The sequence below is a fragment of the Alosa sapidissima genome, chromosome 4, assembly GCF_018492685.1.
Source record: "Alosa sapidissima isolate fAloSap1 chromosome 4, fAloSap1.pri, whole genome shotgun sequence".
In the NCBI taxonomy this organism is placed as follows: domain Eukaryota; kingdom Metazoa; phylum Chordata; class Actinopteri; order Clupeiformes; family Clupeidae; genus Alosa; species Alosa sapidissima.
The window spans coordinates 11315692-11341085 of NC_055960.1; the positions used below are offsets into that span (position 1 = coordinate 11315692).

Genomic DNA, 25394 nt, shown 5'->3' on the forward strand with positions numbered 1-25394 from the left:
AATTATTTTGGAAACTGAGGAGATAGGTTGGGACTGGAGGATTTGAGTGAATTTATGCAGTGTGCATATGTTTTGTAAACAGAGCTAGTATAGTTTCCTTGTGTTTGGTGGCTTGAAATGCATATAGGCCTCCAATTATTTACTCACCTGGTTTATCTGACCTCTGTTTCAGTGAGTGTAGATTCAGTCCCAGGGCTTTTATGGTTCTGTTGATTTCCCTTTTTTTGCTTTTTTGAAATAGTGGGGGCTACAGGAATCGTGTGTTTGGTTTGCTGACTGTAATATTGCCATTTTTTCCATCTCGCAAAATGCCAATTATGTGCCACTCGGTGGTGTAAAATAAAAAAAACATCCAACTGTTGCAAAGTTGAGCCTGTTAAGAATTACAGCACATAAACCAAGGTGTGTGTGTGTGGCTAAATTTGAACAGGTTTTAGTGGCGGTAGAATGTGGCAATGGGATCAGTGGCGTAATGCCTTTCTTTTTGTGCGTCCATGAGTTCTCCTTTTGTGTGTCCATGTGGAAACCAACAGCCTGCCTGACTCACAGGAAAAGGGACTTCCTAGTTTTTTTTGAGTATTCAAAGTGTGTCATGCTGAGTGGTTAGGGTGCACCTCAGAACCCAACGGGGGTGGATGGCAAGCTAAAAATGTACTAGGTCTACTCACCATGGAAGATGTCCTAGGCTATGGCCCAAACATAGAAATTAGAACCAAACACATATTAAAACAGTAGGATGCTTGGATGTTTGGAAATGCTGGACAGTGTGTGTTTCTATCTAAGTTTCATATTGAAGCACCCATTGTCCCTAATGTTTTTTCAAGACACGGGGAAGGGGGATGTATGTATGTACAGCCTAATCTTAAAAATTGCTCGTATGGCACAATCACACCCTTGCCATCTGGTCCTATTAATTTTTAATCAAACTCAACTGGCAGCCTAACAGTGTTTGGACTGTCCTGGGGATTGCCATGGTTCATATGAAAAATCTTCATAAGGAGGTAAAATTGGCAGAATTCCATTCAATCTCCCCCAACCAACCATACCTTCCGTCATGTTCTTCTGAAGTCGCTTTTCATGCTTACCACACATCCGTTTGAGTTTCAGATGTTTACAGTAGGCCCTACTCTCTTTGATGAAGGCAAGTGGGATGATCTCTCTTTCATTCTCAAGGGCTGCAGCTATATGCCTCAGGGTACAGAAGCTTCCTGTTCATCGATCAATCCCTCTCATCTGGGTCTCTTCAAAGCCCATGAAGGGTATACGTTTTATGGACTGTAGATATAACCCCAACACACTCAGCACACAGTGAACACACAGTGAGGTGAAGCACACACTAATCCCGGCGCAGTGAGCTGCCTGCAACAACAGCGGCGCTCGGGGAGCAGTGAGGGGTTAGGTGCCTTGCTCAAGGGCACTTCAGCCCTACTGGCCGGGGTTCGAACCGGCAACCCTCCGGTTACAAGTCCGAAGCGCTAACCAGTAGGCCACGGCTACCCTGAGTAAGACTGTAACCTTGCTGCGTAGTATCAAGATCAGAATCGTCAAGCAGGCCTATGATTATCACACACAAACACACAAACAAAGAAACAAAAACACATACACACACACATGGAATTCGGATTCAGCAGTTGGTGGTCAGCCTAGAAAGATGCCCTCTGGTTGCTCTGGGTCTTCAGCTCCACCCTTCCCAGTCCACCCGAGACTGCCTCTTTTTGGAGTATGAGAACTCTTTGGAGTGTTTGAGAACTTCCTCCAGCTCTCCACATGTTCTGTATATTGTCACTGTAATAAAAAACTCCTCTTGTGTTTTCCCAGGTGTGCAGGTGCTAAATTAGCCCTCGGTCGTGTTATGCTTTTTCTGAAAGGCAATCTTGGGGTTGGCCATTCCCTTGTCCCAGGGATCTGCTGATATCTTGTTGTTTTGGCTCCAGCGCGCCTCGGAGAGGTTATGGCAGGGAATACTAACAACATGGGAAGTTCGCTTTGCAGTCCCGGTGTGATTATGTGTTCTGTTTGTCGAGTTCTCTCAACATTTAGGCAAAAGAAGCCTTTTTTCTTTCCACCTGTGGTGTGGTGTTTTTTTTGTGTTGGACCTGCTGTGAACATTGCCGGTGTTTTCACAGGAAGCAAGCAAAGGCTTACACAGTTGGCATCTTTGGACGAGGAGGATGTTTGTGAGTACTCTGTGCTGTGGGACCGGTGGCCCAGTACAAAGAGCATCAGTCTGCACTCACTCACCTCCCCACACTCCTCACAGTGCTCGCCCAGTCTGAGTTATGCATCAGATGCACTAGTTTTTTTTAGTGTGTGTGTGTGTGTGCGTGTGTGTGTGTGTGTGTGTGTGGGGGGGGGGGGGGGGGGGGGGGGGGGCTTTAATCCGGTAGCACTGTGAAGACAGTGACAGAAAGCGAGTGTGAGTTTGGGAAATGTCCCAGGTCAGACTCAAACCCGGGTCCACGTGGACACCAATATGGTATGGGCGCTGTAGCCAGTTGTGCCACAGAACCCCCCCTCATAAGACGCACTGCCATGAGCAGCAGGAAACGTCTGGAAAAAGTAGACAGGGTTTATGGAAATGAGTAAGGCCTGAGTCACTGTTGTTGTGCCTGGCACTGACCGGTATGCTGAGATCATAAAGGCTATCCTCTACTTGAATCATGCACAATCTGGATATAAGAAGAAGGTATAGAGTTGACATTTTTCATGTTTTTTTGTTTTGAGATGAGTATATGTCCACACTTTTTTTTTTTTTTGGAAAGACATGGGCCTAGCAGATCCCTGTTGTGGGCTGATGTTTCAGCTCAAGAATATATTGTTGCCTTGACAAGTAGACAAAAAAAGCAAGAGTTGGAAGCCCTGTGGCCTGAAGCATGGTGTAATGGTTCCTAGGTAGTCGGCTCTGTGGGAGTCAGGAATTCTGGGAGTGGCTCTGGAGCCCTGCCCTGTGTAATAAAAGAGAACATTTTCACGCCCAGCTCAAGATGGAAGTGGGTAGGGTTTATCGTCAGTCAGGTGTCAACTTAGTCATGCCCACGAACTACACCGCCTCACACGCAGAGGCCGTGGCCCACTCGTGGAAGCGTGGCATTTTACTGTGTTGGTTTAAGTGTTTTATATCCTTTACTATTCAGCTGACAAACACAAGGATGTCAATCAGTGAAACTCACTGTCATCACTGCCCATAAAAACACACAGACACACATTCAATGTGCTCTATTCGAGAACCCAGGTTGTCTCCTTTAGGTGCCAGCCGTATCTCTGCATATTATATATCATTAGCCACTGATGCTTTGAGATGAAAAAGAGGCCCCATGGTCTTGTTGCATTCCTTAATTATTAATCAAACAAATGGTGCGCAGCGAATGGGTATATTCGAGTCCCTCTGCTCCAGAGAAATGAAAAAGCCCGGGGATGTTGGCCAGAACGTCAGGAATCACAGAGAGTGAAGCGGAGGCCGGCCCAGAATGTATGGCACAAGTCCATAGAAGGTTTCAATGTACCACCTCTCTTCACTCTTCACAGTGGGCAGTAGGCATCACATGCTGTTGTTGTTTGTCATCTGATATAGCCGACCAACAGGTTACTGTTTTTTCCCATCTCCCCCCTCCCTTCTTTGTTTTCTTCTCCTACTCCATGGCAACAGAAGGAGATTATTGTGTTTTTTTTTTTTTTTTTCCTGCCTCTCTTTTGCTGGGCTCGAAGAGGCAGAGAATGATCCACAGGCTCTCATGCAGTTGAAAGCAACGCTCAGGGGAGACTCTTCACAGGAGTCGTCCTGCTTTAGAGAGACTGCATGGAGGGGTGGGGGGAGGCATGAAAGAAACATGGATGTGTAGACTCTCTGATGGGCGTGACTCAGAGAACTCCCCACAGACACAGGAAGGCAGCCCCCTTTTGTACAAATCACAGTGACGGGCTTCCTCTGCGATAACACCATACCAAGGCTGGAGATGACCCCCGGTGGCCCGACGCCTGGAAGACTAACTCAGGAGCGGAAGACCCCTTCGTTCATGTTCATCTTACTTTCCTTTCCCACCCAGATTTCTAGGAGGGAAGAATGTAAACATGAATAGTTATTAAATACGGACAGCTCAGTGCAATATTTAATTTCACATTTACATATCCAACTTTCCTATCAAAACAGGTGTGTGAAAATGAGTGGGTGTGGGGTGAAGATGATTTCAATACAATTAGCCTACTATCTGACTCATCATCCAGGTCAGGTTTTGCAAGGTACTCTTGCCACTGGTCACAATTTCTGCTTGAGCACCAGGAAACTCAATATCCCTTTCTCTAACAAAGGACTTCAGGCATTTGCACATAGCAGGAGTCTGAGCTGGCTGACGGTGGGAACCTAACCCTCGTACTCGGGAGCATTATCAGCTTGGCTAGCAGACATTTGGCTAAAGGTTGGGGAATGTGTCTACAGGGCCCCATGTTTCACAGGCTATTGCTAAACTACCAAGGGTCCCCAAAGTTGCCTTTTGTCATTTACTGACCAAACTTGTGGGTCAGTTCTCCCCCCCCCCCCTCCCCCCCCCCTCAAAGTAGAGGAAGAAGGAGTCAAAAGAAAGGATGTTGGTTTGATTGGTCTCTTTCCCTTACCTTTAAATAAGGTCTTGACATTCACAACACGCTGAACAATGCATCGACTGTTTGAAGACAGGACTTGTGTTTACAGCTGCCATCGCACTCAAGGAAGAATCCAGTGATGGCAGCTCACTAAAATCGATCCTTATCTGTCTGCAACTCTACTCATTTCGTTTCATTCCCCTCAAGAATAACTAGAGGCCATATTTTCCACTTAAACATGCTTAGGAGAAAAGCTATTTGAACTGGACCATTAAACAGCAGAAAAGTAGAACTGGTGCTGGAGCTTAGAACACCCAGTCATAATGATGTCAGTGCCAATCAGATCCAGTGCCAGAGTCTTCAGCCTGTGTTTTTCTAATCATTCTCGATGACCACAGTTTGTTGAGAAATCAATCTCCTGCGCTTACGCACTTTCACTTTGCTGAAATCGTGAACCAAACCTTTTTAAACAAACCGGTTTCTGTTTCTCCCATCTACACGAAAACAGTGTAGAGGAGCAAGCAAACACCGACAGCAGCTTTTGGAACAGTTTCCTCAGATTTATTATTCAGCTGCTCTTGCATGGACAAGAGGAAAACTGTTTTTCCTGGAGCTCAGGAGAAGCGTGTTTTAAGCTTTTTTTTTTTGCTGTAAAGGGAAAAACCCTACAAACAAGTCAAATGTTTTTGTCTTGAGGCCTGCAAGTGTCTGGAGTTGTCCACAAAAGAACAGAAAGCCTACTAGAACGACCCCGACTGATCATCCCCTTTGTACCTCTGCTTGCCTCATCTTGTTAACATCCACACAGAACACTTTTTGTGTGGAGGAGGAGGAGGAGGTAAAAAACTGTTAGCTTTCCAGCAGCTACCAGCAGACTCAAGTCCTTGCTGTGTACCGGAGAGGAGATGGAAAATCACAGCTGCCTCTGCCAGTTCAACACTTCTCTGCCACCCGACCATTGCTCCTTCCATGTCTGAGAGATTTCAAGCTGGGCGGATGAATACTCACTTGAAAGAAAGATGTCTGAATTAACCAGACCCTTTCCCACAACCAGCCTTTGGTCAAGGCCCGGTATGCTTCCTAGTCATATGGTCTTGCGCATGGGTGTCTCCAAAGTATACTCCTTTTGCTGTTGCGGATACGTCTCTCAGCAGCACAAGCTGTGTCATTCAAACAGTCTTTGCACTGCAGAAAAGTCATTGGGGCAGTGGTAACGTAGTGGCTAAGGAGCTGGGCTAGCATGCAGTAGCCTGTGAAGTTGTGGCCTTGTGCCCTGCTTGTGTGGCCTTGAGCAAGGCTCTTAACCCCGAGTTGCTCCGGGGACAGTGGCCCTTGTAATATCAAATGTCAGTCGTTTTGGATAGAAGTGCCTGCTAAATGATTTTGCCACTTCGTAACCGGTTTTCTTCTTTATCTTAAACAAGCATGCTACCTAGTTAAAATACTGTTGCTGGTAATCTAATTGTCTGAAGCATGAAATAAAATAACTTTTTTTTTTTTTTGGTTTTATGAGGGGGCCTTCCATCATTTATTCCAGGTAGCAAACACTCAAATGAATATGTACATCTGTGCTCTAGTCCCTTTGCATGAAATGTCTGCTAAAAAGTATAATTGGCGTAGATCTTGACCTATGAGGTGGTGCTTGAAAACTCGCATGCACATGTGCAGTCGATACGGAAAAGTCCATACAGTTACAAAATTTTGATGCAGCACAGAAGGACTGTAAGGCTGTTGCCAAAATGTTAATTATCCGCCCCATGCATAAACCGGAAAAAAAAATCAGGACTTTACAGCACTCCCTTGGAAGTCCGAGTTGCAGCTTTGCCGTCCCCGTGAGTAACTCACACCTGGGCACTAGGCAGGGTCATCTCAGGCCGGCTGGTTTGTCACACAAGACCAGCCTTGTGTTGGCGTCTCCACCCCACCCCCATCCCCATGGCCTGGCTGGCACGCCTGGAATGGTGAAGGCCTCGATGTTGCTGTCCATCTCCTACTGTTAATTTCCTCTCTCCCTGTCACTTATTCTAATTGCCTCTTTCTTGCTTTCCTTCCTCCCCTCTGTGACCTTAATGGCTCTTTTGGGCCTGGCGCTCCACTGACCTGTTTTCTGGCGCCGTCTTCCGCGCCAGTCTGGGATTAGCCCCGTTGGTTGGGTGGGCAGGGGTTTGGTGGGTGGAGGGGATTAGGGTGAGTGAAAGCAGGTGACTTTCTACAAAGTCCCAGGAGTCCCTGTGGAACACAGTGAAGTTTAATGTTCTTATCATTCATCTCACCTTAAGAATATTCGCTGAAATTATTCAGGTAGCAAGTAAAGCATGTATAGACATGCACTGAGCAATACTAGCTGGCTAGTTAGGAATGATCCTGACTCATCAGTGCACCAAAACGAACTTTTTTGTTAATGACCAGCTCATGGCAGGCTAACAAGACACATCCACATGAAGTTAACGTTAGCCTACCGCTAACGTCATGTAAACCACACAATAACAATAAGGCATGTTTCTGATATGCTTACTCTGTCAAATAGGCCTATTAGCAGAGAGGTTTTATTTTAAATTGTATAATTTTCAAAAAAGTATAATTATTGCAAGTTGCACTACTTTTTGTATTGGTTTTATACAAGATGTTTGTGAAATTTGCACAGTAAAAGTTCTGTATTTTGACTGCAATTGTCTTTGCATTCTGATTAGATTCTTCATTAGAATCATGATTGGCTCTTTGTAAACAGCATCATTTTCTGGGGCCATGCAAAACTGCATTACCACTAGTGTGGAGTTATTCTACGTCATGACAGTAAAATAGACCATCCTTAGTCAGTGTACTGCAGCAATTCCTCTCTCAACCTGTAGAAAATGCTGTGAACGTCTGATTATGCATGGGGGAAAAAAATACCGTCATATACCGTGAAACCGTAAGAATTTTGAAAAATACCGTGATATACATTTTTGGTCATACCGCCCAGCACTATGCCATCACATGAGAAGTGTTCCATGGTCTTTATTATCATAACACTTATCAACTTCTTGGCGCATAAACTCACTTAAAAGACACTTCAAAGAATGCAAGTTGATTCTACTGTTGGTCAGTTTTAAAGGATGGCGTCTGGTAACCTGTATGGGACATTTTGTTTAGTATCCACTAGTGGCTAATGTGTTTAATTCAGGCGTTGTGTGGGCCTGTGCTCAGTGGGGGCCAACAGCTTGGGAGTGCTGATGAGTTGGGATTTAGCCCTGGCTTGTTTTAAGAGGCATTAATCCTCTCCCAGTCTTCTCGCCCAGTCTAGCCTTAGGAGGCTGGAGTTGTCCCACTTGTGCTGTGTGAGCAGAAATGGATACTAGTAAACATTAATGTTAATGCACCCACCCGTATGAGTCTCTGTCGCTCTGAGAGTGGCACATACAGTTATTTTGATTACAGGGTTCAGTTGATTTGCCATGTAGCATAAGTTGTGCCCATTGTGTACTGAATGCGAGCATTGTGGTATTATGTAATACATGTTCTCTTCATTTTGTAAAAATCTCCTGCATTTTGAACACCACTGGACATTCTAAAGGCAGTATATGCCAAGGGTATGGATGTCTGCTGGTTTAAGTTTGCCATCAGTCTCCAGACCTGGGGGGGGTATGACACTTTGTTTTGCTAGAATGAAGACACAGAGCTCCTCTATTTGGAGGTTTATGACTTACTCTGAGTTAAGAACCCAAGTTTGTCCCTAAACCACAAACCACCCACTTGGAATACCTCCCCCCATCCCCCCCAGAGGTTGCTCCAGTCCTACAATTCTACCACAGAATCTCTCGGCCCATGTTCAGTTCCCCAAGCCAACTGTCTTCCTCCATACTCGTTATTGGGTTACAAAGTGAATCATTCAAATATAAACTGTTGTTAAAACAAAAGACAATGCAATTTTGTCTGACATTACAACAATCTATGCTAACCACAAACATGTATGCTATGGACTGTGCATAATGATTTATTGTGTTTCCCCTGAAGTGACCCCTGCTCCTATCTGTGTTTGTTCTGCAGGCCAGTTACCCTGCCTGGGAGGACTTTGTCTCCAAAGGAGCCAAGTTACAGTCCCAGCTGAGGTGAGCGCGCTAGTGGCCACGCCACTGGAACTAATGCCCTTTTTTTCCTGACCTGGAGTTGAGAGGAAGTAAGCAGATTTATTGAGTTCCTCAGGCTGGACTTACACCTTGTTATTTCCTCAAGACTCGAATTTTCACAGGGAACCTGGGTTTTAGAAGAACGGCTTGAGGCCTAACTTGTAGTGACTGTATTTAGAGGGTTTTAAAGTTTTTTTTTTTGTAAAGTATTCTTTTTAAAGGGACTCTTTTCATAGACACTAGATGAAGGTTTACTGACTCATAATTGTAAAAACAGTGTTTTCCTCAACGTAGCCTAAATGGGTTTTTCAGTCAGGAATGTCAGCTCTTGACTTGGCTAAAGTTGAGATTGAAAGACTGTCAGCGTAGCCAAGAGCAAAGAAGAACATATTATAAAAGAGGCGAAGAGAAAGTGAGAGAGCGAGAGTTGGCTTCAGACCACTGGCTTTGCAGCAGTCCTCTTGGCCACTGTCCCGTCTACTGTTCCCGGGGGAGCGGAGAGAGAGCGTGAGGTTAATGACCCTCCCCGCGGACCACTTCAGCTGATAAACATCAGAGTGCCCGCTGCGCTTACGGCCAATTAGTGCTGACTGTCGAGCCATCCTGTCAGGGAGAGAGAGCTGGAATGACGGGCACTGCCAACGCCACTTGCTGAGAAGTACCGAAACAAAACTCCCAACCTAGGCCTAACGTCAACATGTGACACACACACACACACACACACACACACATACCTGTTTTAGAAAACGAAAGTAAATACATTGACGCCCACATCTAGCCTTCTAATAGAACCCATAGTGTGAACCATCAACAACATTCTCGAAGAAGGTGAGCACAGGCCCTGAAACAAACTCAGTAGGGTTTCATAACTATAAACGACACTCACAAAAAAAGGAACACTAGTCCTAGGACGGCCTCAGTATGGTTTCACATAAACAGTGTTTTTTAGAGAAGGTGAACACTAGTCCTAGGACCATTCCAGCAGCATAGCCTTAAACCTGAGCATAGTTATGCCCCAGAGCCCACAGCCTTAACCCCCCCCCCCCCCCCCCCCCCCCCCCCCCCCAGCCCCGAGTGTGCACCTGGTCTGGGCCCCTCTAATATGGGTCACTGGAGTGAAGAGAGCCCTTGGGCTTTGTGCTGGAGCTCACCTGATACCTGCACACTTCTCAGGTAGACTTGCCCTGCTATCCCCATCTCCATCCTCATCCCCGCTCCAGCTCAGCTCCTCACAATGGCCCCATTGACCCTGCCAGCTTTGTGTGTGTGATGAAGTGTGTGTGTGTGTGTGTGTGTGTGTGTGTGTGTGTGTGTGCCGCACTACACTTCCCCTCATCTCCCCACATCAGTGTTGACTCATGTTTCACAAGTTCACAAACCAGGCTTTCTGACTCTTCCTTTCATATAACCCCTCCGCCCCCCCGAGAAGCGTTCCTTTGTTTTACTCCGACTGAGTTAATGTGGACTATGAGTGGCCTAATGAAACTAGTCTAAAAATCATCAACTATTTCTATGAATACAATTAAAATGGTGTCCTTAAGATTCCAGCTACCAGAGAAAGCACATGCAGACTTGCAGAGGGAGAAAGGCTGTGTCATTTGTGGCTTATGACGTCTAGCATGTCTTAGTGGTTGTTGATGTTCATAATGCCTTTTCAGGTAGGATGGCCCTGTCCTTGGGAGAAAATGCTTTTTTATTACCAAGGAGTATGTAGACATTACACAGGGGAATTTGTAAAGGGTTTTTAAATGAAAACTTGGTGGCACCCTCTTAGACTATTCACCCTCCCTCTACCAACCCCCCACCCCCCACCACACACACACACACAGCGCTCCCTCTCCCTCCCCTCACTTGTCGTTGGGGACTTTAGAGGTTACATTTTTCTCCATAAACACACCCACACATGCACACCTCTTTAAAAAAGAAGGCGGTGGAAAATCACATCACATGTTAAATTAAGTGTGCTGGTGTTTGGAGTGGAAAAAAAGGAGAGGGGTCATGACCTCCAGACTCCCAAGATGGGGACTGTAGGGTGTGTGAAGTCTAGACACAAGATCTAGAGTAAGGAAGACCTGTACTCGGGGCTTAAACGAGGCTGTGTTCCTAACTCTCTACAATGTACACACACACGCGCTCTCTCTCTCTCTCTCTGTCTCTCTCTCTTGGCTATTCACACACATGGCATGGAACCCTTGTCTAAACTGCATCAGTGTTCTCATAATGGTCTCTGTGCAGGGCACCAATAGGCTGTTTCCAAATAGAGTTCCTGTCTGTTTTCCTAGAGCGTGTGGTAGACGAGGAGTTCATGACATGTCAGTGTAGTGCTTGACATGAAAGCCTTGGGGAGGACACCATTTGAAAAAGACAACTGTTTACTTAAGCTCTCATGGTTGAATGTTTCACAATGTCTGTCTGTCTCTCCTTCTCGCTCCCCCTCCTCTAGGACAACCATCATTGTCACAAGCTCTTTCCTAGATGCCTTCCAGAAGGTGGCTGACATGGCAACCAGCACCAGAGGTAAGAAATTATGGGCTGGACACCTGTTACACTGTTAGGCGTTTGCTTAATTGTGTGTGTGTGTGTGTGTGTGTGTGTATACTCTTTTGATCCTGTGAGGAGAAATTTGGTCTCTGCATTTATCCCAATCCGTGAATTAGTGAAACACACTCAGCACACAGTGATTGTTTGTTGTTTGTTTGTTTGTGTGTGTGTTGGTTCACATCCCAGTTTCACCTCCTCAGTCTTTCCAGTAGAGCAGCATTGTCGTCCTCAAAGCATTTCTTGTGAATTTTTAGTTTGTGTTGCCTTTTCCCGCTAAGTACAGTAGAGCGAGTGGGAGGGAGGCACGGAGCTTAGTGAGAACTCCTCGGTTGTCTCCCTCACCTGGAGAATTTAACGCCGAACCAAGCAACCAATCAAGTTCAGCTTTTTATAGAGTGCAGTAAAGCCAGGGAATGAAATGCCATATCACACACAAACACATAACCACAAACACACACACACTCACTCAACAAGTTTCATTTTGTCTATGATGAACCAACCAATAGCTTCAGTGCAACATTTTTGAGTGCAGTGGAGCTCGGAAATGAAATGCCATAGCACACGCTAACACAAACACAACCAAACACACACACACACACGCACACACACTCACACACTCAACAAGTTTCAGTTAATTTATTTTTTTTGTGATTAACATTTAAGTTTCAGTTAATTTATGATGAACCATCCAATAGTTTCAGTGCAACATCTGTGAGTGCAGTGGAGCTGGGATTGACACACCATAGCACACACACAAGCACAGCAGCCTGTGCAGCTTCCACCCCTCTGGGTAGTGTGCTAGTAGGGAGATGGGGGGGGGGGGGGGGAGAGAGAGAGAGTTGTGGGCAGACAGGGAAAGGCAGAAGGCAGAGTGGGTGGGGGGGCTGTTGGGGAGACTGGCACACACAGGCACGAAGCAGCCTGGGCCCGCGGCGAGGGGAGTTAGGACACGGGTGTGTTTGGAGGTCCTCATGGAGGGGGTGGGAAAGGGGGGGGGGGGTGGGGGGGGGGTTATGGATGAGGGGTGGTGCCTTTGGGTTGGCGGAGAGGAGGTTGAGCTTGTTTTTCAACTCTGGTGCAGACTGTCTCATGTGCTTCCAGTTAAAAACCGGCATGAACCAACAGTGGAGTTCACCAGCAAGGTTCAGTCACTATCAATCCCCCACAACCCACCTCTCTCTCTGTCTGTTCCATTTCTCCTCTCTCTCTGTCTCTGTCTCTCTGTCTGTCTCTCTCTCTATCAGTTAGGCTCTAGTTGCACTGTTCTATTATTGATAGCGATTTTTGTCTGTTCTTCAGTCAGACACTGACGTAGCAGAGATATCTAAATCTGTTGTACTTTCAGTTACTCTCTCTGAGGAGTCCGACAGGTTTTATTTCACGTTTGTTTTTTTGTGTTTCTGTCTAATGTCAGCCAGATAACAACAGCATGAGAGGGATTTGAACAGCGCGGTGTGATGTTAATTTAGACAAAGATTTCAAACCCAACACAAAATCTGTTTAATAGACACTCTTTTTGAGTATATTTTTTGGGCTTTTTGCCTTTATTCAGATAGGAGAGTGAAGAGTGACGTAAGTGGGAGAGGGAGATGGGTGGGATCGGGAGATGACCGCAGGTCGGACTCAAACCTGGGTCCCGGTGGGCACTTGGACCCGTAAATGGTATGGACACAGTAGCCTGTTGCGCCACAGCGTCCCCCTAATCGTCACTTTTAACAACATTTCTGGTGTCTAAATCCAAATTACCCCTATTACCTCAACCCTGTTACCTTCCCCTCACCTCAGACAGGGCTCATTGTTGTAGCTGTGTAGTTTTGTGTACACACACACACACACACACACATCTTGGTGGTGTTTTTTTTTTTTTTACCAATCCTGCTCTCCCTGTCTCTCTGTGTAAACGCTGCCAAGCTCTGGCTTTCAGGCTGGTGAGGGGTTTGTGTGCCCTTACAACAGCCTGCTCTGCAAATCTGAGTGCTTCCTGGGGGGTTTTGTTTATACACACACACACACACACACACACACACACACACACACACACAACTGGCTCCTTGTGTCCATTCCGAACAGGTTGGACATAGTGGGGGTGTGTGTGTGTGTGTGGGTGGGTGTGTGGGTGGGCTTCAGGACGGACCTGGAGAAGCCCTGGGTCCCGCACTGTGGCACCAAGAGAACACATCACTATTTAAACACTGCAAACTCTCACTTCATCTCTGTGTGCACATCACTATTTAAACACTGCAAACTCTCACTTCATCTCTGTGTGAATCTTGGCCATGGCTGACTTTTGTCGCACAGGGGATTCTGGAGAAAAGGGGGGAAAAACAAGTCCCCTTGAACACCGAGCCAGCAATACTCCTGCATATATGAGTGTTGTTTTTGTGTAACCCTGTGGCTGGGAACACAGGGTTCGGTAATCCTCTAATGAGAATACCTGCCACACACACACACACACACACACACACACACACTCTCTCTCTCCCTATGCACCTCTCGTCAGATCCAGGCTGCCACCGCCCATCCCTGTCCCAACATGGCTGCCTGCTCAGCCTTGCCCGCTGCAGAGCTCCTCCTAACGGATGGCAGCCTGGGGAAAGGAAAGGTTTCCCATGGTAACCTGTGTGTGTGTGTGTGTGTGTGTGTGTGTGTGTGTGTGTGTTTTCATTCTGTCTTCCCAAGACAGAATGAACCAAAGTACCACATTGCACTACAGGGTGTCTTTTGATCCTGTAAAAAAAACCTATAGAATCCCCCGTTTAAAGTCTTGTGGGTCTCATGATCAACCTGCTCCATCCACAAGCAGTGCAGTCAGGCACTAGAGCAGAGTTGCACAGGCTCCAGGCTAGAGAATGCCTTCTAGGGTTGAGAAGTACTTTGTTATAGTCATATTTCACCTTGGGGCCCAGCTTGGCTGACAAAGATGTGAGGGCTGCCAGCGTGTTCTTGTGTGGCTAGCCTCCCACATGATGTTGAAGTGGATGGATCGGCCAACGTCCTTTCAGCAGCGGCACTCGCTGGGCTTTATGCTTGCACTCGCTCTGGCCCACCCTCAAGGTCTGTGTCTTCAAAGAGCTCACGATGAGAGGGGATCGGATCACAAGGTCTGAGGGGTAGAGAGGTGGGATATCAGCAGGCTTTGCCCTTCGTCATTCACTTGGCTGTTATTAACCTTGTGAATTTGAAATCAGATCAGATCAACTACAGACCCCCCCCCTTCCCCCCCATCTCCCTGCTGACTCAGCAGTCGAGCCTCCTCAGCCGTATCAGCCTATCAGTCAGAGCCATTGATCCACCTGCCCATCCAGAGGCACTTCTGGCAGGGGGGGCTGAACACGTCTTGTCCAGGGGCGGGGGTGGGGTGGAGGAGTAGAGGGTGATTATGGTTTTTTGGGTCTGTCAGCACTCAGCGTGTTGAAATGGCCGTCTACCAGGAGAGCAGCGGTCAGCTTGAGAAGCTGATTGTGCAACAGCAAATGCCTGGCTGAGAGTGTTGACCACACGTGCATGCTGGGTTGCTTGGAAGTCATCACACCACTGGTTCACGTGGTGACTAGATGGATGTGACTAATTCATCTTAAGCATCTCTTGTCACGTTCCTCCTTCTCCCTCCTCATCCCTTTTTGTTTTTCCCCTGGTGAAGAGGTCTCCTTTCAATGGTCTAAGAGGTCTCCTCTCCACTTCAGCCTCCGCCTGAAAATCCTCTGATCCACTTCGTCCACTCTCTTTTGCCCGCAGTTGGTCTCCCTAGCCCCCCCCCCCCCCCTTGGATGTAGCGTATGATTCAGTAGGAACAGCTGGACTGTAGAGCATCATTTTTTCTTCTTTGTCTCTCCCTAACTTCTCTCCTGTTTTGCTCCCTCATTATTGACGAGCCATTTCTTTTTTGTTAGTGACCGCAGCTGGCCAGCATCCTCCTAGTGTCTGCTCCTCACGGTTTCTCAGCATTCTTCTGCTGTCTGGAGGAGAAGACTGATGGTGGCACGCTGGATGATGGCGTGGCCTGTATTCTGTAGTCACAGTCAGTGCTGGTCAGGCCTCCTCCTCCTTCTCCTCCTCCTTCTTCCTCCTCCCTCCTCCTCCTCCTCCACTCGTCACTGTGGATTTACAGTCCAGCCTCCAACACTCCCAGCCTGCTCAGCCATCTAAAAGAGTTACTCCCTCAGCGGCGGACAAGATTCATCTCCACTTTGATGGGACAAATAAAAGAAATACGGGCGGCTGGATGGACTCATTTGTTACTGCGCCGCATAATGAAAAGGAACCAGCCCTCTCTGTTTCCAGTCTGATAAACCTAATGCTTCTTATTTATGTGAAACCTCTTGGATAAATGATATTTTTCCTGTCCTTATTAAGTCTTTCGGCCGGGCACGGTGCCAGCCGATGCCGGGCCATTACCTCCGCTACCTGCCCCGTTGCATCCCAGTGCCAGCCGGCCAGACACTCATAAGACCGTTATGAAGAAGTGGCGTGTCAGAGTTTTTATTATGTGCAGTAATGCCTTTTGTTCAGTTTTTTAGACTTGTATGGAGACCGCTGTAGACACAAAGCAGCGCACATGGCATGTTGTGACAGGACTTTTTAGTGCAGAAAACATTCGCTCTTTAAAAGCTAAAAGCTCAACTACGCTCAGTGTTGTGCAGATCTGCACTACAGAGCCTTTTGAACGTGCTCTCTGTTCATTTAGTCACTCTTCTGCACGTTGACTGGAAGCTTATGGCCATGGACAAAATGGATCAACGTCTGAAATGGACGGATCACTTTTCATGTGAAAAAGGGGCATAAATCAGACTTGTTATGGCCGGCTCGTTCCCAGACCGAAACATAAAGAGGGACAAGGTTCAAACCAAATATATTAATTTATTAAAGTAAAGCGCAAGGTTACTAATAGCAAAATGTCTAGGGGGAAATGAATGGGAGTGGTGGCGTGCGTGTATGGATGCCAAGAGGGTCAGTATGTGAGAAGCTAGATGAAGTAGGCCTAAAGACAAAGAAAGAGAAAGAGAGGTAGAGTTAGAAATGAGGGGAGAGAGCAAAGTGCAAGTGTGAGAGAATCAAAGTGAGGGCCTGCAAGAAGGAAGAAAAGTGCCTAATGAGAGAGATAGGAAACCCCTTATATAGCCCCACCCTAACCATAGGTGTAATCAATGATGGCATTAGCCCAACCAGGCCCAGCCCTGCCCTTGCACTGACAGGAGAAGGCACAGGGTCATAACAGACTTGAGTGTCCTTGTGTGTAAGGGACACCAGCAGGTCAGTAGAAACCTAAGCCACAGCAGTTGACATAGTGACAGCAGCACCTAGTTAAGGAGCAGCGTTGTGTGGCAGAGCAGATGCCAAAGCGCTTGTGTGGTGTGAGCTTCAGAGAGATGGTCATTTTGGTACCGCACCTGTTTTGGGGGAATGGCTTGCCTGAACAGCTGAGTTTTTTTTTTTTTTTTTTCTCTCTCTCTCTCTCCCCCCCCCCCCTCTCTCTCTCTCTCTCTCTCTGTCTCTCTCTCTGTTTCTGAAAGCCCCCCCTCCCCCTGAACTAGGGACCCCTGTGCTGCAGACACCCATGCACACATTCCAGACAGAGCCGGATTAGAGTCGAGGAAAGTGTTTGTGGTCTGTCTGTCATTCTCACAGGGCACTGTGGACCATTGTGACTTCCAGTGTGTGTGTTTGTGTTCTCTCTACTCCAAACTGTGTGTGCTCACCCTGACCCCCCCCCCCCCCAGCCTCCACTGCTACCTTGCCACTTAGAACTCCCCCGCCTCCCCCTGTGAGATGTCGTGCCCTACTGGACAGCTGGCCCATGTACACTACCCAAACTGCACTGGATGGGATGGCACCCTTTCCGTCTGCACTACATGTTCCTCTTTGTGTGTGTGTGTGTGTGTGTGTGTGTGTGTGTGTGTGTGTGTGTGTGTGTGTGTGTGTGTGTGTCCACTTCCTCATTGTCCTCCTACGGTACTGCATGTTCACCACGATTGTGTTTGAGGGTGACTCATGTTGGGATGACACCGTCCACATGCCCCGCTCTCTGCCGCCCTGCGGGTCCACTTCCCCCCAATCTTGTGACTGCGCTTGTGTTCTCCTTCTGTTTCCACTCCCGCTAGTTATTTTTGATCTGTCCCAATCCAGCAGTTGTCATAACTGAAAAGCGGAAAAAAAAAAAAAATCCGCGTCATGTGCCGAGCCGCCTGCCTGCTCTTGCTGTAGCCAACAGCACGCCAATGAATCTTGACTTCTCGGGGCTAAAAAAAAAAAAACCATGCGGCTGGAAGCCGTTGTTGCTCTCTCTCAAGGCCAGATAGACACTTATTTCCAAGCAAGCTCACACGGTGATGGATGTGCGTGTTTGCTATGCTGTTAGCTGGCGTAGATCAAAAGCTTGTGTTAAATGGCTAAATATAAATGTGAATGTAAGCAGCAATCCCAGAGTGTTTACGTCTTCCACCGTCTGATTACGCTTTGTTTGGACTCCGCATGCTCATAATGACTTGTGTATTTGGCACATGCCGTTGACAAGGGCTCAGCCTGTATTAACAAGCCGGACGCTAGAAGTTCACACCTTCTTTAGATAGCACGTGTGGAAATATACATATACATACGTATACATTTAAAGATGTGGAAATGTAAACATTTAAAGGAGGGTGGTCAGGGGAGTGGTATGTTCCTGCTCGATGTAAACAAGGAATAGGATGGCAGAGAGAGAGAGACACGAGAGAGACGGACAGACTCTGTTCACCCCTCCATATCAGCTTTGCCTATCTGTCTCTCTCTAAAGTGGTGGTGACGGCACGTGTCCAAACGGAGCAATTGTGTGTCGCTCCCGCTCGTTGGCTGCATTTCGGAGCTAGAGTCTGGGTCTGCGGCTCCACGGCTCTCAACAGCTTCTCCTTGATGTGTTGTCCTTGGTGTTTGCGCTCTCGAGTCCATCGCTGGCTGGCTGTTAAAAGATAGCTGTCTACAGTGGTGACAGGATAAACTGCTTATAGACTCGTGGCATGTTGCTTATTGCAGTGAGACTAGAACATGTTTTGGAAACTGTTACTAATGGTTAAGAAGAAGAATCACAAATATGCTTCACCACTCATCGCCTTATTTTGGTCACACTTTGTTTCAGACTTTCTTTATCTCCGCCCCCCCCCCCCCCCCCCCCAATTTACAATGAGCAGACCTGCCTGCCTGGCACCGTTGGTTAATTGCACGCAAGACGTGCAAGCTGCTCTGTTTTGATCATCGCGTGCCCCGGGCTAGAGCTCGTCTGGGTTTGATCTCGCCGTTTCACATGTTTGTATCTGCTCCCGACTATACAGCAGTATTATGTGCGGAGAGACGTGCGGGGACTCCTCATGACTGGTTGCCTCGGAGCAGGAGGTGTGTGGTTATATAATCTAACCCCATGGACGCACCCTCCTCTTCCTCCTCCTCTTCCTCCTCCCCCTCCCTCTCCCGCTCCCGCCTCACCTCCGCTCCTTATTCCACACCAGCAGCCCTGCACCGTCACAAACAAGCCTCAAGGACATAGGGGTGAGGAGGGTGCCACTGTCTGGCACACGGGATCTGGAAACCGTAAACACGGCTCCTGTTGCACCTTCATGAGATGTAGGCAGCACGAGGGAAGAGCAGTATATAATGGTTCTGAATGAACACACACACACACACACACACACACACACACACACACACACACATAAAATCATTTTGATGGCCGTAAGGAGGTTGAGATAAATGGATGATCGTGCCATGACCCTCTAGTCTCATAGGCCTTCTAATGAGCCTAACAAATTCTTCTGGAGGGTGGTGGAGCTACTGGAATGAAGGCTGACTCATGCCTGTGCTCTTCAGCACTACAGGAGAACAGCTAGGGCGACTCAATTGTGACAGAAATTATAATCACAGTTATTTTGAACTCGCCATTATTAAACACAATTAGGCCTACTCATTGACTCTAAGCATATCCCCACAAAGGATAGACATGTATAATTTCCAAGGATACTTGGAAAAGGAGACGCTAGGAAAAGGTGATCTTGTTGAATGTTGGTGAAAGCTGTGTCCTTAAAGTCTGGAATGTTGTGGTATTTTAAAAGGAGAAAGGAAAAAGCACAGTCTGCAAACATGTGTGACGTCAGGCCACGGATTCCAGACTGCTTCTCCATCCCTCATCTGAGTAAATTGAGGGTAGCTAGTGTGTGTGTGCGCCTGCATGGGAGTATATGAACAGGACCCTTGTGCCCAGGAGGTGGAGGGTGAACAGTGGCAGCCTTTGTGCCAAAGGGAGCTATGTGGGCACAGCCGTGGCGAGCTCTGTGCGTTTGTTTAATCTTTGGGCGAGGGTGCCGTTCGCGCCAGCGACCCACTCCAACACTCAACACCAGCCCTACAAACCTCCAGCGGTACCATTATGTGGACTTCACAGCTCCGAAAGTTACTGTGCGCTTTCATCAGCCAGTTTAATGGGCTTACAGAGCTACTGAGGCCAATTAAATAATACAGATAGAACTCGACCAATGAACATTTTGAAAATGATTTGCAGAAGGTGGTGATGGAGAGTAGTTTCATTATGTCCATTTATGTCCACCCGGCGGGTATGATAGATTCCTGTGCTAACAGGCAACCATGATGATTCATTGCTACTCAATGCTTGTATGGTAATGTTTTGCATTAGCTTGAATAATTATGCAATGAACCATGCCTTCAGGTCTCGTCTTCTAACCTGAGCTCTCCTGCCATGCTTAAGACATTCAAGGTGTCCACACAGGATCACTGAAATGGCGTATGAACTATTCTATTTTCTGATAGAATCCCCCTTCAACTGATACAGGCTCAGATGTCTGAAGGGCTGCTTTAATAGATATTTTGTTGATGAGCAGGGGAAGAATGCCTGTGGCTAGCAGTGAAAACATGCCTTTGAGATAGCAGTGCAACAGCTTTTAAACAACCAATCCAGTGAATGGGCACCGTCATATTTTATTCAGGCCCTACTACCCCTGGAGCCAAGAATATAAGCCTACAACAGCTTTTCTCTTATCCACAAGTCTATCGCCAGTGATGTTCGCCTGACACACATGACTGGGCAGCTTGTGAACGTGTTTACAAGTTGTGCAAGAGAGTGTTCCATACAGAATACTCCCAGCACTTACCAAAGAGATTACAGGACAATCCCAGATAGTAAACTGCGTATGGCACAATCGGCGGGCGTGTTTCTGAGTGATGTTAGTGTATGGCTGAAGAAATGCTCAGTGATCTCTTCTGTGTGGAAGCAGTTGAGCCGCAATTAGAAATAGAAATGTCATTCAATTTGTGCTCTTTAAATGTTAGTCATTAAATTACAGTCTCCATTATGTTTCAGCCCATAGCCATGTTGGATATGTCCGTCTCCTTTGTTTATAGTGTGGGCCATTTTTGGGGAGGTGTGGTTCAGCTAAAAGAACTGTGGTCATCATTAAGAGATATTGTGTGGAGAGTCCCAGTTCTGTGAACTAACTATTAAAAGAAGTCCCTCTTAATTTCCCAGCTTAGTGAAGGCAGCGTCGAGAGATGCCCATGTGCCCAATGGGCTAGTCCCTGCTTTGTGAAGTGCAGCATGCTCCTGATCTGAAAGCAATCTTTTTTTCAGTTTTTTTGGAACCCCTGGTTTGTTTATGTGTGTTTGTGTGTGTGTGTGTGGATGAGTGTGTCCCAGAGGAAGGCCTGAGAAAGGGGCTGTGTTGGGAGTGATGCAGCACGTTTTCCAAAGCCGAGAGGAATGCGGTCAGAGTGGTGTGGTCTTCCACTGGAGTCCCCCCCGTCGGAGTTCCCCCGAGCCAGGCCATGTGGAGCCAGTTTACGGAAGATTGTTCCACTCTGCCTTCAAGCTCGCCCGCCTGCGTGTGTGTGTGTTGGGGGGGGGGGGGGGGGGGGGGAATCAGGATGAAGGAGGATGGTCTGTGGGAAGGCACCATGACGCACCATTCTTTTGAAAGACTCTCACGCGCAGACAAGAAGTTTAAGGACCAGATTTGACCACCACACCACCACTTAACGTCCCTTCTATACCCCTCCCCCTCCCCCACCATCAGCACCACCACTACCACCAAATTGGGATGGCTTTGATCTGTGTGTGTGTGTGTGTGTGTGTGTGTGTGTGTGTGTGTGTGTGATGTGTACAATGATTTGTCATGTGTGGGAGTGCATGCTGTGTGTGTGTGTGTGTGTGTGTGTGTGTGTCATGTGTACAATGATTTATCGTGTGTTTGTTTTTATGTTTGGGAGGCCTCTAGACGTTGCCGGAAGGCTCGGGAGGTTCTCTGTCTCTGTGGTGTTGTCTGTCAGATGGCTGTTAAAAGCACTGGACAGGAGAGGAAGTTGGCTATGAAGCCAGAGCTTTGGTGGGCTTCCTGACTACAGACCAGTATCCTTCCTCCTCAGCCCGGGCGAGACATACATAACTCACATGTCTCAAGGCTAACTTAAAGCGTAAATGACATTGGTCCTGACGGTCAACATGGGAGCCGTGTGTGTGTGTGATATATGTAGCAAAAGTGTGAACTCACACCATCCTACCTTGTGTCCATGTAGCTAATTATGACTGTCGCTATTCTAGCTATTGTAGCGTGCGCGTGACTGCCTTCTACTGTGTGTGTGTGTGTGTGTGTGTGTGTGTGTGTGTGTGTGTGTGTGTTTGAGACTGCCTTCTACTGGGCTTCTGTGTTTAGACTGTGTGTGTGTGTGTGACTGCCTTCATCTGGGTTTCACAGTGGTTAATGCTGCATGTAGCTTCTACTTTAGATGCGCAATTCCACCTCTACTGAAGGTCACACGTGAGATGTAAGAGAGCGAGAGAGTGTGTGTGTGTGTGTTCATGTGGGGGTAGGGTAACTGGTTTGGCCTCGTGCTTCATGCAGCGGTCACCTGGCTGCTGTCCATCAGGTCCTCTCCATACGGCAGACCCCTGACTGCTGACTCAGCACAACACAGTGCCTGATGAATTCTTCTCCCCCCAGAACACACACACACACACACACACACACCACACCAGCTGAACCCCCAGGTTTAAGTAAAGTGCTTTTCCTTGTTGTTGCCACTCCCACATCTCACCTGTCCCGTGAGCTCAATCTCATCCGACACTGAGGACGCGATGTTGGCACCACATGCCGAGGGAATCGCTCCCTTCCAGACAGTATGTAACGTGCCTCCCCCAAGGGTGTCATCAACACTAGCACGTCCAGCAAGACGCCCCTGTCTTTAAAAAGGCTGTCCACTCCTTATCCATTCTATGCCCGGAATTTATGCCAGTTCTTTTATTTTTATTATTCTCTATAGTCCATGTCAATTGTTGTTGTTGTTTATTATTATTATTATTATTATTATTATTATTATTATTATTATTATTAATAATTGCTTATTCTTTTGATGTAACTACTGCTTTCGCAACATTGTAACACTTGCAGCCATGCCAATAAAGCGAATTGATTTGAAATTGAATTGAAAGGCAACGCCATTTCACATTGCATAGGGTTGTGATGCCACCTTAAAGTGTGCCCGTCTCTATGCTGTGTCCATGCTGTCTGAGGCTCTGCTCGGGGTGCCAGTTGGTGGGGTTGGCATGGGCTGAGGCGCAGTGTGGAGGGCCTGGGGGAGATGAGATGGTGGGCCTGGGAGGAGCTGCTTTGTATTGGCAGCACAAGCCCGTGCTGATCTAGATTTGGACACAGCGGGAGGCTGGGCTGCAGCTAGAGCTCGCTAATCTGGCTACTGACTGCATCGTGTCCTTTTTGTGTTGCAGTCTTTGTGTGAATGTTTCATTTTTTTTGTGGCTTTTCTGTGCACTTCTATGTTTGGGTTGGGTGTCCCAATTTAGTTTAGTTCTGATATTGCGGTACAGTACATTGGCATTGTTATGATGTGCTGGTAGATTCCGTATTCGTAGTCTGTCAGGCTCTTTTTCATGATGGCGGAGTGCAGTTCCATGATTGCTGTGTGTGTGTGCGTGTGTGTGTGGGGGTCAGGCACCGATCCCAAGAGGTTTCAAACAGCTGTGCTGGAGCCCGACAGGTGCACTAGGTCTCCACAGGCCTCTCGGCTGGGGGTTGCTCCGCTGGCACACGGCTATAAAGGTCTGCTCAAGAATAATGCTCTTGATCTCCCTGAGTCAGTGCTCTGGAAAAACAGACCGAGCAATCGTCTCAAAACTCCTGCCAATATGTTGGCTAGTCATTATAGTATAGTATTATAGTATAGATAAATCTGTTTCATACTGTATTTGAGCATTTTAATGGTTATTTATACTCTGCGGTAGCTTAGAACATGTACAAGGAAACAGGGTCTTCTAAACCATCTCTTTCTGTTTTTCTGCCTCCAGAGTCATGTTCTGACATCAGGTATTAAACACTCTAACTAGGGAGACAGCAATTTCCTCTTGCCCACGTAAAAGGGGAGAGACGCAGTTTTCTCCCCCTCTAAATTATCACGCTGACATTTTTCTCATCTTTTCTCACGCAGAGAAGAAGACATCAATACAATCGCTAAAGCTACTAGGCAGATAGTCGAACCTGTCTCATAACTCATTTACAAAATGCTCTTTAGTTTATTATGCGATCACTGCATTCTCTATTTTTTTTATTTTTTTTTTTTACATTTTTCATCAGCGACCACTAAAGATGAAGCATTAGGGGTCATAATGGGTTTAATTTGCCTGGTATTGATCAGGAAAGCCAGACATGCTAGAAAAGAAACAGAGCTGTGTTTGGCTGTGAAATGTAAACCAGGTCACTGGCTGTTTTGGCTGGCGATGGCGATGTTCCACTCATTGCCTGGGAGGCTCCCCTCAACAGCCAGAGACAAATTAACACGGAGATCGCTGGAGGCCAGTAACCAGAGGAGCAAGAGCGGGCTTATCTTTCTGGAGTAGCCCAGAATAGTCTCGGCCTACACACCTGGAGCAGACCCTCAGCTGGGGACAGTTTCATGTCGCACCTCTTGGGGAGAGACGGAAAAGTGTTACAAGGACCCCTTCATATGGTGGAGTTCTCACAAAATAGGGATCTTTTGTAAGAGCGAGTAGGTTTTTTTTTTTGTGTGTGTTTTGCTTTTTGCTATTTTTAAGAGGGAAGCCACAGGGTCTGATGAAAGGTACCCTAGCGTCTCCTGTGTGTGTGTGCGTGTGAGTGTATGTGTGTGCACTGTCCTGTCTGCCCTGTCACTGGCCAGTCAATGGTCACATTATGAGCTAATGGCCCCAGTGTAGGAAAATGTGTCTTGTGGTTGTGTTGTGAGGTAGTGGACCTCACAACGCCTCCTGAAATGGTGCATTTAAGACACACACACACACACACACACACACACACACACACACACACACACCCACACCCTCTCTCATCCCCTTCAGCCCTCCTGACTGGCTTCCTTTTGGGTCGCAAAGAAGGGGAAGAAATGCTATGAAGGGGGATAGACGTGTCAGTTTCCCTCCCCCAATAGCGTATGTGACTGGATTGACACGGAGTTGGAAAAGAATAGAGTTCTTTATCGTGCACTCCTGTGGAAATTCAGATTTGGCCCCATACACATGGTCATATAGCACACACAAACGAGACTACACAGCACAGTACAACATACAAGAGCTTCTGACCTTGAAACAAATGTCATTTTTGACCATTCATTGACTTGGAATAGACCGGTCAGGTTTGCCATCGCGCAGGGGATATGCTGGGCTTTTGGGGGTCATAGTGTGAGTTTTGGAATCTGACCAGTTCACCTTGGCCGCCCGCGTGAACTGACTGGACACATTTCCCTCAATCAGGCCTTTATGCTAGGAGCCACAGCACTGCTTTTTTTTTTAAACAACCTTTTCAATGGAAAGCGCCTTAAAATGCAACCGCCAATCCTCAAGTAGCCGATGTAGGCCCAACGTTTTGCACACTCTCCAGCTAAACAACAGCTGCTATTGTTTCCCATGTTCTGCCGTTAAAAAGGAGGATAATGTATCAAAAGGATCTTGTAGAGGCCATTATTTTCACGGAAGTAATACATAGCCTAATGCTATATTCTTAAATTTCCTTTGGAATTGATAAAGTATCAATCTATCTATGCATACTGTCCATTTTTATGTAGAAAAATGTAGTTAGTTGTCTGACGGTACTCCCTCTTTCTCTCAGGTGGTTAGCTTTTAGATTTTTAGCTCAGTAGGTACGGTGAGGCTATTCTGCT

At 47.1% G+C, this 25394-nt stretch overlaps 1 protein-coding gene across 2 annotated transcripts in view; it reads left to right on the plus strand.

Annotated features, from left to right (window-relative positions):
- Window positions 1–25394, plus strand: part of mtss1 (MTSS I-BAR domain containing 1) — a 69057-nt gene that overhangs the window by 1790 nt on the left and 41873 nt on the right. For both annotated transcript variants that reach the window (XM_042089326.1, XM_042089327.1), the window contains exons 2-3: window positions 8602–8663; window positions 11125–11198. In XM_042089326.1, the coding sequence (XP_041945260.1) occupies window positions 8602–8663; window positions 11125–11198 (136 nt within the window). The remainder of the gene's footprint in view (window positions 1–8601; window positions 8664–11124; window positions 11199–25394) is intronic.